The sequence below is a fragment of the Sus scrofa genome, chromosome 3 (assembly GCF_000003025.6).
Source record: "Sus scrofa isolate TJ Tabasco breed Duroc chromosome 3, Sscrofa11.1, whole genome shotgun sequence".
Taxonomy (NCBI): Eukaryota; Metazoa; Chordata; class Mammalia; order Artiodactyla; family Suidae; genus Sus; species Sus scrofa.
In genome coordinates this window covers 102293292-102310259 of record NC_010445.4, presented here as the reverse complement: position 1 = coordinate 102310259, position 16968 = coordinate 102293292, and the positions used below count along the sequence as shown (strand labels likewise).

The window sequence follows — 16968 nt, the reverse complement described above, 5'->3', positions numbered from 1 at the left end:
ATAGACCTACCATAGTTTTATACCCTGTGGCTTGGAGATACTGTTAAACACCTGCAAGGAAGCCCTCCATGGGCTAAGTGTTCTGATCCAGAGATTCAGTCCCTGTAGAGGAGGGAGCAGAGAAGGCTGAACCCCAAGTAACTGAAGTAGGAGATGTAGACAGAACAGTGTCTCTCTTTTTTTTTTTTTTTTTTTTTTTTTTTTTTGGCTTTTGTCTTTTGTTGTTGTTGTTGTTGCTATTTCTTGGGCCGCTCCCGCGGCATATGGAGATTCCCAGGCTAGGGGTTGAAGCGGAGCTGTAGCCACCAGCCTACGCCAGAGCCACAGCAACGCGGGATCCGAGCCGCATCTGCAACCTACACCACAGCTCACGGCAACACCGGATCCTTAACCCACTGAGCAAGGGCAGGGACCGAACCCGCAACCTCATGGTTCCTAGTCGGATTCGTTAACCACTGCGCCACGACGGGAACTCCAGAACAGTGTCTCTTGAGAAGTGTGTGACATGCTTAGGAAAGGTGCCTTGAAGAATCCCCTTCCAGTGTTCCAGCACAGGTGGCAAAGCTTCACCTGTAAGGTAATTTCCCTCACTAGACTGTTGGGAAGATGGTAAGATAATTCACATAAAGAACATAGCAGAACTGAGTATAACAGTCAATCTGTCTTTTCACTGTGGCTATCATTACATTGGCTCTCCCACCATTTGGGGAATTTGGCACTTCAGTTATGCCTGAATGGCTTCTTCTTCCACCAACTTTGTCATTCAATTTCTTCCAGTAAATAAAACCACTTTGATAAAACCCAAGAAATAAAACAAACAAAAACCTCCCACGTACCCTTGGCATACACATCTCATGTTCCTACCATATAAAGGACTACAAATTTCTTAATATTTTTCTCTTGAGTGTACATAGTACTTTCAAAGAAATTTTTTCAGATATTGACTCAATAGAGAATATGTGCCCTGTGCCAGGCACTGGGGATACAGAGATAAACACATCCTTGCCTTGAAGAGGTTCAGTCTCAAGGACACAGCATCACTGACCAAGTGGTAATACCACAATATACATGAGAGAGGAGCACAGCAGGGAGGGGTTTTGTACTCATTTAAAATAACTCCTTATCCTTCCACAGAGTTTGTTGGGATGTGGAGAAATATTTCTTTGGGGGAGGAGGATAATGTGTGGAGTAGCTTCTCGAAGGAAGCAGATTAAACAGGATGAATTGGTTTTTGACAAGTGGCAAAGAGCAGGGTATTCCAGACAGACAGCAGCCTAAAAAGGACACAAAGACTGGGAAAGTGTGTGATTTATGGAAAGGTGAGAAGGCAGTTTGCCTATAGCTGAAGTGTGAGCTTGATGTCTGGTGGAAATGGTAGAGAAAAGCTAGAAAAGTAGGTGGGAACAATTGTGCATGGCCTGTACGCCATAGCTGCCAGCGGATTGTACTGCTGGGCTACTTGCGATGAATACAAGCGTCCTCGTTTGGGCTGCTTTAACAAACTACCACTGACTGGGTGGCTTAAATAGCAAACATTTATTACCTATGGTTCTAGAGGTGGGAAATCAGAAATCATGGTGCCAGTAGGGTTACGTTCTGGTGAGAGTCCTGTTCCAGGTTGCAGATAGCTGGCTTCTCATTGTATCCTCACATGGCAGAAAGAGAGAGAGCTCTGATCTCTTATTCTTTTTATAGGGGCACCAATCCCTTTCTAGAGAGTCCCACACTCATGACCTAATTACTTCCCAAAGGCCCCACTTCCCAATACCATCACATTGGGCATTAGGGCTTAGAGAATTTTGGAAGAACACATTCAGTCCATGACAAACAGCATCTTTGAGATTCCTAGTGATTTTTTTTTCCCCCCTCAGACATTCCTTATAGATTACATTTCTAGTAGAGGTGGATGGAGCCATATCTTCCTTTTTATGTTACTGTACAATAGGGTCTGGCAAAAATAGCTCCTCTCTTGACTTTTAAGCTTTAACTTTACCAAAGATCAATGGCTGATAAAGAAACAGAATCAAAGGGAACAAGTCTTACACAGGCATACAGAAACAGTCCAGCTATTTTATCCTGCTTCCTGAATTTGAAGAACAAGTCCATAGCAGCTGACATTTTTTTTTTTTTTTTCTTTTGGAGCAGAGGGTTGGTAAGGCCCTGTTCTCGGCTCACACTCCACGTTTTTATTACAGACCTCTTCTGTGCGGTGCTGGGAATGCAGCAGTAAACAACTCAGTGCACTCCTGGAAAAGCTTAAATCTGAGGGTGCTTCAAGCTTCTTTTAAGTGTCATTGAAGAGACAGTCATTTCTTTTGAAAACAAATCTCCTTATAAGAGAAATTTATCACCCTGCTAGACAGGTTTACATTATATTGTATTCTGGTTAAACAAAGCAAATATTAGCATTGTATTGTAATATCTTTGTAAACCATAACAGATTGAAGTATTTCTTAGAAAGAAGTGATTTATGGTTTCAAATCTTAGAGGCTAAGTAATTAATCTGCTGTTTTCTAAAATACAACTTAGTTTTAATAAAATGACTTGACTAGGCTTACTTGTTCTGCAATGCACCTTGCTTAAAGCTCAAAAAATATTTTATAATCTTAAAGTCCTATAGAACCTCTATTAGTAAACAGTTGTGTATGGATTGTGAAATTAGCCTTCCGATTTTTTATAGACGTTTTTTGTTCGTTTTTGTTTTTGTTTTGATAAATCGGAGTGCACCCGTTTTTAATTCTATTCAGCGCAATGGTGGGGAATTTAATACTCAAGACTTAAGTTTTCTACAAGCCTGAATTTAAAGCTCAAGGTGAGGACAATACAGAAAGGAATGAGTGTGCAGTTTTGAAGAGTTTATTTGGCAGATTTTTATTTTCATTATACAAACCACAGAAAGTGAAGCTGGGTAAAATCTCAAACTTTAAAAGCCTCTGAGAAGATAGTGGTTTTTGCCTAAAGGCAACTCAGAAGGGGGGAGGGGGCAGGGACCAGGAGGCTGGTGATTTAAATCATTGAAAGATAAAGTGAAATCAGGAAAACCTGATTAATTCGTGCAAGATCTCCGCGTTTGATTGTCATGCGGAGAGTTCAAGGTTGTGCTTAGAAAGGGGAACTAAAGAAGGGTGATACTAGGGCAGAGGATGTGTTTGGGGAGGGAAAGAACCCGAGTGAGGGTGGGTTTGGGGAGCCGGTGATGGGAGAAAGCGCGCTGGAGGCAAAAAGCGCGCCACGAGCCTCCCGCCGGGCCGGGCCGGGCGCGGTGGCCCTAAGCCAGGGCGCAGTGCTCGGGGCTGGGAGACGAGCTGTGAGAGAGGCGGCACCCAGCGGCAAAGTCCGGTGCGAGCCCAGGGGCCAGGTGGAGCGCACTGGTCTCCGTCCGTAAAAGGTGCGCAGGCCACCCGCCCGAGAGCTGATCGCCCCGAGGGAAAGAGGCGGGAGCCACAGTGCGAGCGGGCGAGAACTCCTCCCCCGGCGCCTCCGCTATCTGGGTCAGGACACCGCCGGACCTTGGGGCCCACAGGCTCCGGGGCTACTGTCGGCCCGCCGCTCCCCTCTCGACAGCTCCTCCTCAAGTTGCAGGTCTCCGACTGCAGAAAGGCCCTCGCAGGGAGCACAAGTGCGCCCACAGGTAGGCAGCGGGCGGGTCGGCGGGTTCGGGCGTACGCGGCCGGGGGGTCGAGAGCTGAGGGGGCATTTCCGGCGGCGGCCACCGCACTTCCGGGTCGTGTGTGCGTCCTTCTCGCCGCCGCATCCCTTGCGAGGCATCCTCCTGCTTCTGGGCGCTGCAGATGGTTGTCTTGGCAGCTACCTCGGCGCAGCGCTTGCCCAGCCAGCGCCTGCCCAGCCAGCGCCTCGCAAGCTTCAACCGCTGAGGTCGTCAGTACTTCCGCGCGGGCGCCCGTCGTGGGTTGCGTGGGGACCCGGCAGAGTGCTGCCTCGGCCTGGCAGGTCCCTGAAAACCACGATGAGTTTCTTCGGGAGACACTTAGTAGCCTCTCACCTGGGTCTTTCTTAACCCTTCAGCCTTCTGCAAACGGTTTTGTTTTGTTTTGCTCAATCTGGGATTCTCTACCTATTTTACACAAAATGAAGGCCAGGTTTTCAGTGCGGCAAACATTTGCAAATAAGCCAAACATGAGGGAGCCCTAGATGAAAAAAAAGGTTTTAAGATAGGAAAAATAATGAAAACCAAGTGAAATGTGAGTATTAGAATTTACTTCGAAAGTATCAAGTTATCCAGGTCGCTGTGAGAATCTAATGCCCAGTTCAAGGGCTCAGAGCAATTCCCTTGGGAAACTAAAAACTTAGGGTTGTTTGTAACCTGTACTGTGCCTTTACCTGTCTTGCGAAATTTTTCATCTCCCGAGTTTATCAGAGTTCTATATTTTATGTATTTCCCGCTACGAATCTGCTGATGAATTAAGTGAATATAGATGCTAGATATTGCTGAAAGCATTGTAAATAACTTGGTAAAGCATAATTTCCATATCTCAAGATTAACGTTAATTAAAACTAGAACATGAACATTAAATGTTTTCTGAAGTTAATTTTTGACAGTTTCTACAAAGGAATTGTAGAGATTTCTGTAGAGTCAACTTTTTGATGATTTGCTATTTCAGCAGAATTTTTGATTCTCATCTCTGCAAATAACCTTTAATTATCTATTACACATTAAATTTAGATGCCAGTAATTTGTAATAAAATCTGTTCTTTTACATTGTCATTATTAGCACCTTGCAAATTGAAACAGGGACACTTTACCTGATTATCTAGTCACTATATTTTTAAATTACTGTGTTTTTATAAACACAGTAAAGTGCAAGTGTATCCTGCTAATATGGTAATTCTATTAAAGTTACGTAAATAATGTAATATATAGTATAACCTTTGAAATAATACTGTAGGCAAGCAAGCGTTCTCATTTATTACTCTTCTGTATTACTATTTTTATATGAATGACTTTTTTCAAATTAGTGACTTACGGAGTTCCCATCATGGCTCAGTGGTTAATGAATCCGACTAGGAACCATGAGGTTGAGGGTTCGATCCCTGGCCTTGCTCAGTGGGTTAAGGATCCGGCGCTGCCATGAGCTGTGGTGTAGGTTGCAGATGAGGCTCGGAGTCCGTGTTGCTTTGGCTCTGGTGTAGGCCGGCAGCTTCAGCTCTGATTGAACCCCTATCCTGGGAACCTCCATATGCCTCGGGAGCAGCCCAAGAAATGGCAAAAAGACAAAAAAAAAATTACTGGCTCATAAGCACATCCATTTTATATACATGTAAAACTCAAACATAGCTTGAGCTATTATTCTCTAATTGTGGATATTTAAAGCCAATAACTGTTCCATTGATTCTAATTTTTTCCTCAGTTGATTTTTTTTAGTTCTGAAATCGTGTTTCAGTTCTGAACACCTCTGCCCAGTCAGCATTCTCCTTCATGTCCTTGTTGTTGCTCTCTAAATCAGCAGTACATCCAAGAATTATCAAGGGTAACAGTTCTCATTACTAGTTGGTGACCCCTAGGTGACACAGTTGACAACTATGTGCCTTAGTTTACTTATCTGCAAAATAGAGATAATAATAGGACCTGCCTCAAAGAGATAATTTGGGATTGGTTTAATTCCTAAAGAATAGGTCAAACAAAAGTTGATAGTCTTTCTCACCTGTTTAAACCTGTACCGTGTCAGGAATAAGATCTTCCTAGGTAGATTTTAACTTCCATTTATTTATTTAATACATGAAAAAAAAATCAAACTAGGGTGTGTTCTCTAACGTAAAGTTTAATGTAAAGAGGGCCCAGCAGGAATGAGCCAAGAAACCAATCAGAATAGGAACATTTCTTTTAATTGACCTTGTCAAGTTCAGCATATGAACATCCTGCATTAATTTTTATATTGACAAAAAAGAGCCAAGGAGTTCCCATTGTGGCTCAGCAGGTTAAGCCCCAGCTAGTATCCATGAGGATTCAGGTTCAATCCCTGGCCTCACTCAGTGGGTTAAGCATTGCCGTGAGTTGTGGTGTTGGTCGCAGACAGGGTTTGGATCCCAAGTTGCTGTGGCTGTGGTGTAGGCTGGAAGCTGCAGCTGTGATTTGACTCCTAGCCTGGGAACTACCATATGCTGCAGGTGTGGCCCTTAAAAAAAAAAAAAAAAAGAGCCAAGATGGTCAAGCTTGATGCATGATTATTAGATATGATGCAAATGTTAAATCATGAGCGGTTAGTGACTTTTCTTACACCTGTGGCCTTTTGATAATACTCTTTCAAGATAATTCAGTTTTCCAATATAATTTTTTATGGAAATAAAATTGAACAGCTAATAATAATTCCCTCCAACTTAAGCCAAAGTTACAAATTGATCCGAATCTACTGTTGACATGCCTCCTGGATAGGATGGGAGTGGACAGATGGTTAGAGTTCACATTTATACTAATTAGGTAAAAATACTCATGTCTCTTGGATATAATGTTCACCAACGCCTAAGGTAATTTCTATAAGATTATTATTATTATTATTATTTCTGTTAGGGCTGCATGTGTGACATATAGAAGTTTCTAGGCTAAGGGTTAAATCAGAGCTGCAGCTGCTGGCCTACACCACAGCCACAGCAACGCAGGATTGAAGCTGCATCTGCAAACTGCATCTCAGCTTGAGGCAACTCCAGATCTTAACCCAGTGAGCAAGGCCTGGAATCGAACCCACATCCTTGTGGATGCTAGTCGGATTCTTAACCTATTGAGCCACAACAGGAACTCCTGGAAGATTATTATTTTAAAATCATTAGTTCTACTTCTTTTATACTTAGACCTATAATGAAACAGAGCATCCAGATAAGATACTCCCTGTGTTCAATGCATATAGTCTATCATATTACTGAGAAATCTAGAGATATTCATTTAGGCAGACATCCTGGAAATAGACTCTTCTTATTCTTTCTCTTCCATAGGGTATCATTTGAAATATCATGCTTATTTGATCATTTAGAGTACAGGAAACAATAATACTTTGAGTATGTGAAAATATAGGAAGGCATATTTAAACATATATAGCTGAATTTAGAATTTGCGTTTTTACAATACTCATTCCCCCATTCTCCCTCTCAGATATTTATTTTGTTCCCATTTCACTTAGAATAATGAAGCAATCAAAGAGAACTTTCATAAGGTCCCACCATAACATCTGCCCACCTTCCTGAAGCTGCTCACATAATCTGCCTTTTCTTTCATTGCTATGAATGAATAGATTGTGGTTCCATCAAAGGTCAACCTCTGTACTTGCCCACTGGAGACCATCCATCCCCTTTGCCTTCTCATGTTTATTGCAGCAATTCTCCAATCCTTATTTTTATTTATTTAATCTTTAAAAAAATAAATCCATTGGCAAACAAAAATAATGTTACTTATCCATCTTTTTCACCATTTTGCTGTATAGTAATGACATTTCTTCTACTTTTCTGTTTGCCAATTTGTTTTTTTTCCAACTCTTTTCTGACTTTTGGACTAATTAAATATCTTCAATATTCCATTTTTATTTCCCCTATTGGCTGGTTATTTATACCGTTTGGAGTATTTTTGTTGTTACTGTTTTTGTTTTTTGAGTGGTTGCCCTTGGGTTTCCGACTAAGGGTCTTTAAACTTATAACACTGCTTTATAACCTAGGACTCTTAGAACAGTATCTTCTCTTTGTCCCTTTCTATCCTTTGGGCTCTTGTCCTGCTTTCTTGCTTCCACTTATGATCGAAACCCCATGGTATGTTATTGTCATTTTTGCAATAATCAAATATTTTATGAATAAATCATAAAATGAGAAAAATCACTTTTATATTTAGTCACATATTTGCCACTACTGGTAATCTTTATCCTTTGTATAGATCCAGGTTTCTATCTGTTATTTTCCTTCTGCCTGAAGAAGCTGTGTTAGCATTTCTTCTAGTGAATGGCTGCTGATAATGGATTCTCCCAATTTTCCCGTTTAAAACAGGTATTTTACCCTCATTTTTGAAAAATATTTTACTAAGTATAAGAAATGCAAGTTAACAGTTTCTTTCCACACTTTAATGATATTACTCCATTGTTTACTTGCTTGAATAGTTTCTGAGGTGACATCTCTGAGACAGTATCTGCTATAATCTTTTTTTCTCTGTACATATCTTTTTTTCCCTCTCACTGACTTTTTTTTTTTTTTTTTTTTTTTTTTGTCTTTTTGCCTTTTCTAGGGCCACTCCTGTGGCATATGGAGGTTCCCAGGCTAGGGGTCCAATTGGAGCTGTAGCCACCGGCCTACACCAGAGGCACAGCAACATGGAATCTGAGCCACGTCTGCAACCTACACCACAGCTCATGGCAACACCGGATCCTTAACCCACTGAGCAAGGCCAGGGATCAAACCCTCAACCTCATGGTTCCTAGTAAGATTCATTAACCACTGAGCCACGACGGGAACTCCTCACTGACTACTTTTAAGATTTATTTGTTACTGGTTTTTAGCATTTTAGTAATATTTTGCCTTGGTTTGGTTTTCTTAACTTACTCTGTTTGAATTATGTTGACCTTCTTAATTCTCTGGGTTTATAGATTTTGTATAACCTGGAAAATTTGAGGCCATTTTCCTTCAGATATTTTTTTGTTACCCTTCCTCTTTTCCTTTTAATCATGTTTTGAGACTACTTGTTATTACTCTGTAGGCTCTACTTGGGTTTTTGTTTGTTTTTTAATCTTTTTAAAAAAAAATCTGTGTGCCTCATTTTGGATGATGCCTTAGTCTATTTGGACTGATATAACAAAATACCATAGATGGAGTAGCTTATAAATGACAGAAATTTATTTCTCATCATTCTGGAGGCTAAGAAATTCAAGATCAAGGCACTGTCAGTTTCATTGTCTTGTGAGGGCTTGATTTCTGGTTCATACATAGCACCTTCTTGCTGTAACTTTATGTGGTGGAAGGGAAGAGGGATCTCTCTGGGGTCTTTGTAAGAGCTCTAATCCCATCCAAGAGGTCTTCACCTCCTAAAGGCCCCAATTCCCAGCACTGTCACCTTAGAGACTAGGATATCAGTGTATGAATTGGGGGGAGGGGGGCACAAATACTTAGTCTACAGCAAATGCTTTCTTTTGCTATGTCTTTAGGTTTGCTGTAGTATTTCTTTGCTGTTAATCTCATTTAGTAAACTTTTATTTCAGATATTCTTTATCTTTAGAAGTTCTATTTAGTTCTACCTAATGCCTTCTGTTTGTCTCCTCATCATGTTTATGTTTTCCTTTAACATATTTTTAATATACTATATTGACCATAGTATGCATAATAGTTGCTTTAAAACCTTTGTCATTTTCTTGCTGTTTTACATGTCTAGTAGTTTTTGATTGGATGATCAACATTGTGATTTTGTGTAATTGAGTTCTGGATTTTTTTCTATCCCTTTAAAGAGTGTTGGGCTTTCTACTGAAGGCAGTTAAATTATTTGTGAATCAGTTTGATCCTTTGAGGGCTCATTTTTAATCTATTTTAGAACAAGTCTAAATCACCTTTACTCTAGTGTTAATTTAGCTACATTACCACACCATTACTCTTCTGACGTCTCTACTGAAAGCCTCAAGTAACTCATACACACTCTACACTCTGGATGGTGGACACTTGAATGCTTACCAGTTCTGTGTAGTTATTAGGAATAGTTCAGCTTACAACTCCCTGGTAATTGTTCTTTCCCTTGAAACTATTTTTGCCTGGCTCAGTGGGGTTTCCCTCTATGCATGTGCAGACTGGCATTCAGTTAAAGATTCAAGGAGACCCCTATGCATATTTCTAGAGTTCTCTTTGTGCATAACTCTATCATCTTCAGTGCTAAACCACACAAATTCTAGGTGCTTCAGTTTCTCTGAACCCTTAATCTCTTTTCAATTCAGTGAGACTGCCAGGCTTTGTTTGGTTTTCTCTTCCCTGTGCCATAGTCCAGAAATTGCCTCCAACTGGAAACCTGGAAGGATCATAGGACTTACCTCATTTGTCTCCTTTTTATTAGAGATTAAAAGTGGCAGTGCTATAATAACCTACTCCTTGAGAAAGTATCAGGAAAAACAAACTAAAATGTTGCAAATTTAATTCTTATAAAGAACAGTTTACCATTATTTATATAATTTTTCCAAGTTGCAAACAAAATTAATACAGGTGTTTACCTGTCTATAAAATAGGGGAAATTGATAGGAAAACAATTTTGGAAACATCAAAGTCTGTTTAAAAAAAAAAAGCCTTATTATATTTTACTCAATTATAAAGGTTAATCATTGTATTAATATACTTATTTCCATTTTACAGTCTCAGAAAGAAAGTAGGATTTATATTATTGTTTTCTTTAGTGGTCTTCTGACTTTGAGAACAGTGATAAGCAATAAAACTAGTGAAGAGGGGATATATTAAAGAAAGATTATGGGGTATTTTGTCAAAGTATAGCTTAATTTATATGGAATTAGGTGGGCCAAAGCTTGGGTCATTGATGCAAAATGGTGACAGTTCAGAAGGAGAAAGGAGTCAAAGAAATGACTTTTTTGTTACTTTGAAAATGAGTGAGCAGTTGAAAGACAATAAAAACATTAAGACCCCAAACAAATAGAAGGGTAAGGAGCATAAGAATTCTGGGTCAGAAGAAAAGCAGATGTGAAACCTGCACTTATATTAGCATCTTATGTTGAATAAAACAGATGAGGTGGTTACAAACTTGCCAGAAGTCTCTATATCTTTTATATCTCAAAGCCTATTTTAAAATGTTGTTTATCACTCTAGATTTGAGTACAAAATATGAACTAGAAACTAAGGAAGAGTTTTTTTCTTGGGCCTTCCTTAAAGATTAGATAAAACCCAGACATTAGCACACTAGTTGATTTTATCCAAATATAAGTTTCAGATACAGTTAAGCATAATTTCAATTCTTAGTTTTTTTTAGAAATTTATTATGATGCTTTACCCTCTGTTATACCCTTTAAAAACATATGGTAAAAATTAAATTTCAGATAGCCATATAGAATACAAATTCTGAATCCTTAAAGGTAGTATTTCTACTCAGCCACATGCGTTAGAGAGGCAGTTACTCATAGTTTAGTTTGTGATTTATCAAGTGTAACTAAATGTTTTTTGTTTGTGTGATGATGTAGACTTTACTTTTTTTTTTTGTCTTTTTTTTTTTTTTTTTTTTTTTTTTTTTTTTGCCATTTCTTGGGCATATGGAGGTTCCCAGGCCAGGGGTCAAATCGGAGCTGTAGCCACTGGCCTACACCAGAGCCACAGCAACGCGGGATCCAAGCCACGTCTGCGACCTACACCACAGCTCATGGCAACGCCGGATCCTTAACCCACTGAGCAAGACCAGGAATCGAACCCGCAACCTCATGGTTCCTAGTCAGATTCGTTAACCAGTGTACCACGATGGGAATTCCAGACTTGGCTTTTATTGATGGAGAAAGCTCTGATATTTTTTTCTTGGGCAAAGACAGAAACTGTTCATTTACATTTATGCTTTTAATTTTAGAAGCAAAAACCAAGAAATGCTTCATTCCACAAACAAAGAAGTGATACTTGGCATCGTGGTGGGAACTACAGGAATCAGCTTGCTTCTTTTGTGGTACCACAAGGTTCGTAAACCAAGGACAGTGATGGATTTACCTGGATTTCTTTCTCTGAGTAATGCCTTTGATTTGATGACTTTGCAAGATGAAATGCATAATGATCAAGAAACAACAGCAACCTTTCAAGGAAGGCAACTTCAGATACTGGAGAAGTTAAATGAATTACTGACAAATATGGAAGAACTCAAAGAGGAAATTAGAGTTCTTAAAGAAGCCATTCCAAAGCTGGAGGAATATATACAAGGTGAACTTGGAGGGAAGATAACTGTTCATAAGATAAGTCCTCAGCACAGAGCTAGAAAAAGAAGACTTACCACAGTTCAAAGTTCAGCAACAAGTAATAGTTCAGAGGAAGCAGAAAGTGAAGGAGGGTAAGTTTCTTCAAGATGTTTCCCATGTTGAATTGATTATTAATTGCATTATTGTTATTGCTTAGGTACGTTCATTATACATTTCCAATCATATATTCTGTTACTAAGAACGCATGAAGAGTGATTATTTTGGCTTATGTTACACATAAAACCGTATTCAGTAGAGGTCAGTATTTTAGTTTAGACCTCAATGACAACAAAAATAAAAGCAACTAATGTGCTAGGTGGCGTCACGTGAGTATTGAGGAAGGCAGTGATTATCTGTCAAAATTTGTAACCTATTTTTATATGTGACCACTGTGTTACCCTTTACATGAGATCTGTCCAGCAAGTGCTATCTAATCGAACTCTGTGATAATGGAATGGTCTAAATCTGTGCTGCCCAGTATGATAGCCACTGGCCACATGTGGCTGTTAAGCACTTGAAATGCAGCTTGTGCAACTGAGGAACTGAATTTTTTTTTTAATTTTTAAAATTTTAATTTAATTGGAATATAGGTGACTTACAGTGTTGTATTTGTTTCAGGTGTACAGCAAAATAAATCAGTCATACATATAAATGTATCCATTCATTTTTCCCATGTAGGTTATTACAAACTGTTGAGTAGATTTTCCTATGAAGAAATAACGAAACTTTTTTACAAAGCGACTGTAGCATTTTGCATCCCCTCCAGCAATGTATAAGAGTTAATATTACTCCACATCTTCACTAGCATTTGGTATGATCATTTTTCTAGATATTAGTCATTCTGTAGGTGTGTAGTGCTATTACATTGTTATTTTAATTTGTAATTTCCTAATGACATGATGTTAAGCATCTTTTCCTATGCTTATTTGCCATTTGCAAATCTTCATTGGTGAGATATCTGTTAAAGGCTTAGGCCCACTTTACTATCAGATTGTTTGTCTTCTTGTTACCGAGTTTTTAAAGGTTTGTTTTTTTTTTCTGTATATTTGGACAGCAATCTTTTATCAGATGTGCCTTTTGCAAGTTTTTTTTTTTTCCCCAGTCCATGGCTTGTCTTTTTATTCTCTTAGTCTTCAAATATTTTAATAGTCCCTTGTCCTTCTGGGAATACAGTTATATGTATATTAGAATACTTCATATTTTCCACAGATTACTGAAGCTCTGTTCATTGTATCAGTCTTTTTTTCTCTCTGTTTGGATGGCTTCAATTTGCTCTATCTTCAGGTTCAATGATCTTCTCGTTTGCAGTGTCCAGTCTACCATTAATCACATCCAGTGAATTTTTTCTTTCTACGCAGTGGATATTTTTACCTCTAGAATTTCTGTGGGTTCTTTTTGTATTTTCAGTTTCTCTTCTCATTACATGTCCCTATATATACTTTAAAGTATTTTAACAGCTATTTTAATATATTTAATGATTGAGGAACTGAATTTTTAATATCATTTTATTGTAATTAATTTAAAATTAAATAGCCACATGGGCCTAGTATCTACTGAATTAGGGAGTACAGATCTAAAAAGATTTGAGAATGTACAAGTGATTCAGTTTCATTCTTGCATGGGATAATTCATTGAATTCTAAAATCAAGAATATAAATAGGGAGTTCCCGTCGTGGCGCAGTGGTTAACGAATCCGACTAGGAACCATGAGGTTGCGGGTTCGGTCCCTGCCCTTGCTCAGTGGGTTAACGATCCGGCGTTGCCGTGAGCTGTGGTGTAGGTTGCAGACGCGGCTCGGATCCCGCGTTGCTGTGGCTCTGGCGTAGGCCAGTGGCTACAGCTCCAATTCGACCTCTAGCCTGGGAACCTCCATATGCCGAGGGAGCGGCCCAAGAAATAGCAACAACAACAACAACAAAAAAGACAAAAAGACAAAAGACAAAAAAAAAAAAAAAAAAAAAAAAGAATATAAATAATATTATTTTAGGGGAAGAACAAATGAAGAAAGGAACTGTGCTTGCTCGTGTTTCCAGGGAGTAAAATAGGCAAGTAAATAAAGATGCAGTAGTTAATGCAACATAGCCAGAAATTCTTTAGGGCAGGAACTCTATGTTTTCATTGTCATATTCCTAACATCTATCTTGTGCCTAACACAGAATAGATGCCAATAACTATTTCTTTTTTATGTTTACATTTTTGTTTTCTTTTTGGTTGTGCCTGCAGTTCCTAGGTCAGGGATCCAACCCATGCCACAGTAGCAACCTGAACCACAGGAGTAAGAATGCCAGATCCTTAACCCACTGCATCACCAGAGAATTCCCCAGTAACTATTTCCTGAATTAATGAGTGAGCTGCTAAATAAATATAGAATTGGGAGAAGGGATTTGAAGAAAGGAAACACAGGGTAAGGATTAAAGGGTGATTTCAGGAGTTCCCGTTGTGGCTCAGCAGTAACGAACCTGACTAGGATCCATGAGGATGTGGGTTTGATTCCTGGCCTCGCTCAGTGGATTAAGGATCCAGTGTTGCCGTGAGCTATGGTGTAGGTTGAAGACATGGCTCCAATCCTGTGTTGCTGTGGCTGTGGTGTAGGCCAGCAACTTCAGCTCTGATTTGACCCCTAGCCTGGGAACTTCCATATGCTGTGGGTGCAGCCCTAAAAAAAAGACAAAAAAATTTTTAAAAAATGGTGATTTCATAGGTAAAGAAGTGTAAATGGTTTATCACGTCTTTGAGATCAGTGCCAGGACTGGAATATAGAACTGGAGAAATAACTATATGAAAAATCTTACAGAGAGAGACGAGAAGATCTAGATGATAAGACTGTCTTAAAAATTTGTGTTCCTGGGAGTTCCCGTCATGGCGAAGTGGTTAACGAATCCGACTAGAAACCATGAAGTTGTGGGTTTGGTCCCTGCCCTTGCTCAGTGGGTTAACAATCCGGCGTTGCCGTGAGCTGTGGTGCAGGTTGCAGACACGGCTCGGATCCCGAGTTGCTGTGGCTCTGGTGTAGGCTGGTGGCTACAGCTCCAATTCGACCCCTGGCCTGGGAACCTCCATATTTTGCAAGAGCGGCCCAAGAAATGGCAAAAAAAAAAAAAAAAAAAAAAAAGACAAAAAAATTTGTGTTCCTGAACAACAACAAAGAAGTTGTAGACTGAGCTTTAAAATAGGCAATGAAATGTTTATAAGAAATCTAAAAGAGTTCTAAATAACTTAGAACTGTAACTCAGAAAAGGCACTGGGATTTCCCATTGTGGCTCAGCAGTAACAAACCCGACTAGTATCCATGAGGACATGGGTTCAATCCCTACCCGCTTGGCAGGTTAAGGATCTGATGGTTGCTGTGAGCTGCAGTGTAGGTCACAGACGTGGCTGGGATCCAATCCCACATTTCTATGGCTGTGGTGTAGGCTGGCAGCTACAGCTCTGATTTGACCCCTAGCCTAGGAACCTCCATATGCTGTGGGTGTGGCCCTAAAAAAGACAAAAAAGAGAGAGAGAAAGAAAGGACACTTGTTACTATTATGAGTGTAGAGAATAGCAGCTTAGTACTCTAATAATGATAAAAGTCTCTACATAACGTTGAGCATCATTGAGGGTTCCTGAAGACCATTATGGAAATCTGTGGTATTTTCCTCGTCAGGAGTCCTGTGTGTAGTTTTGGCAATCACATCTTAGAAAGGGCATAATGGACTAAAGCCTAGCCAGAGAAGATCCACTAGACTGAGGTGAGGAATGGCAGCCCTGGCAAATGAGATTAGGCCAAAAGGGTCCGTGAGCCTTATCTAAAAAGACCCCGATTAAGCTGAGCACAGCCTTGCTCAAGAAATTCTAATATTCTAGAAAGACATGCAACCTTGGATAAGTATGGGATACATTTAGGAAAAATAAGAAGATAGTTATGGGACTTAATTAACTTCAAGTCATATAGATAGAAATTGCTTTTGTGGGTTAAAGTAGGACTTGTGAAATTTATAAATAGTAGTCACATACCTCTCATAAAAAGTGGACATATCAAAACTAAGATTGAGGAGTTCCTACTGTGGTGAAGTGAATTAAGAATCCAACTGCAGCAGCTCAGGTTGCTACAGAGGTGCAGTTTCAATCCCAGCCTGGAAGAGTGGGTTAAAGGATCCATCATTGCTACAGCGAAGGTCACTGCTGCCACTCAGATTCACTCCCTGTCCCGGGAACTTCCATAGGCTGTGGGTGTGGACATAAAAAAAAAGAAAAGAAAAAGAAAAAGAAAAAAACCTTTAAGATTGATGTCAAGTAAGACATCCCCTTCTCTTGCTTGATGCTGGGTGCCTTTGTTACCAAGAGTATTAGAGTAGATATAATAATAGAACCCTAATGATGGACTAGATTTCAGTGAATGGCACATAACATAAAGGGAGAGAAATGTTTCCTATTTAGCTCTACTTTAGAAAAATAAGACAACAAAACAAAGACAATTTGTTCCTTTTTCTTTAAGGACTAAGACAGAAAGATCTAATACATCTTTCTTTAAAAAGGCCTTTTTTTAAACATCTTTAAAAAAAACTTCTAAAAAAAAGCAAAATGTTTTTTGAAAACATGGTTTTATAAAGTGTATTTGTATACATTTTCAATTTCCTGTCCTTTTGCAACTTCCCTGGGACAGAAACAACTGGCCCTGGTGCGATACAGTCGTAATCCCATTACCACATTGAAGATGGGTTGTGTTTTTGATACATAACATCCTTGATAGCAAAATTGAAATGACAAATGACAATTTCAGGTTCCATATGTAAATTTATCCTTTGCAAAAGGCACCTAAAAATCTTGACTTCTTCTAGTAAAGTAGATGTCAGTCACAATTTGCTGATGCTATTAGTTTTACACAAAAAAGAGAAATTCTACTTATATTCTTGGTTGTTGACAAAACCTTAAGTGGGTAGATCAGTAGAATGTGTTTTCTGTAAACATTTTTAGAATCTTCTGCATGCCACTCTTAGTATCATTGTGGATTTATACACTTAATTCATTGTGGAGATGATGATGACTAAGGCTCAAAAATCTTATGACATGGCCATTTGAGGGCCTGCTGAGA

General features: G+C 39.3%; 1 protein-coding gene across 10 annotated transcripts in view; it reads left to right on the top strand.

Annotated features, from left to right (window-relative positions):
* RMDN2 (regulator of microtubule dynamics 2) overlaps positions 2905–16968 on the top strand; it is a 96989-nt gene continuing 82925 nt past the window's right edge. For 2 of the 10 annotated variants that reach the window (XR_002342768.1, XR_002342769.1), the window contains exon 1: positions 11519–11986. Coding sequence is in view for 8 of the 10 variants with exons in the window: in XM_021087623.1 (XP_020943282.1) it covers positions 11535–11986 (452 nt within the window). In the remaining 2 variants the exon portion in view is untranslated. The other 8 variants (XM_021087623.1, XM_021087627.1, XM_021087622.1 and 5 more) reach the window with 8 other exon arrangements.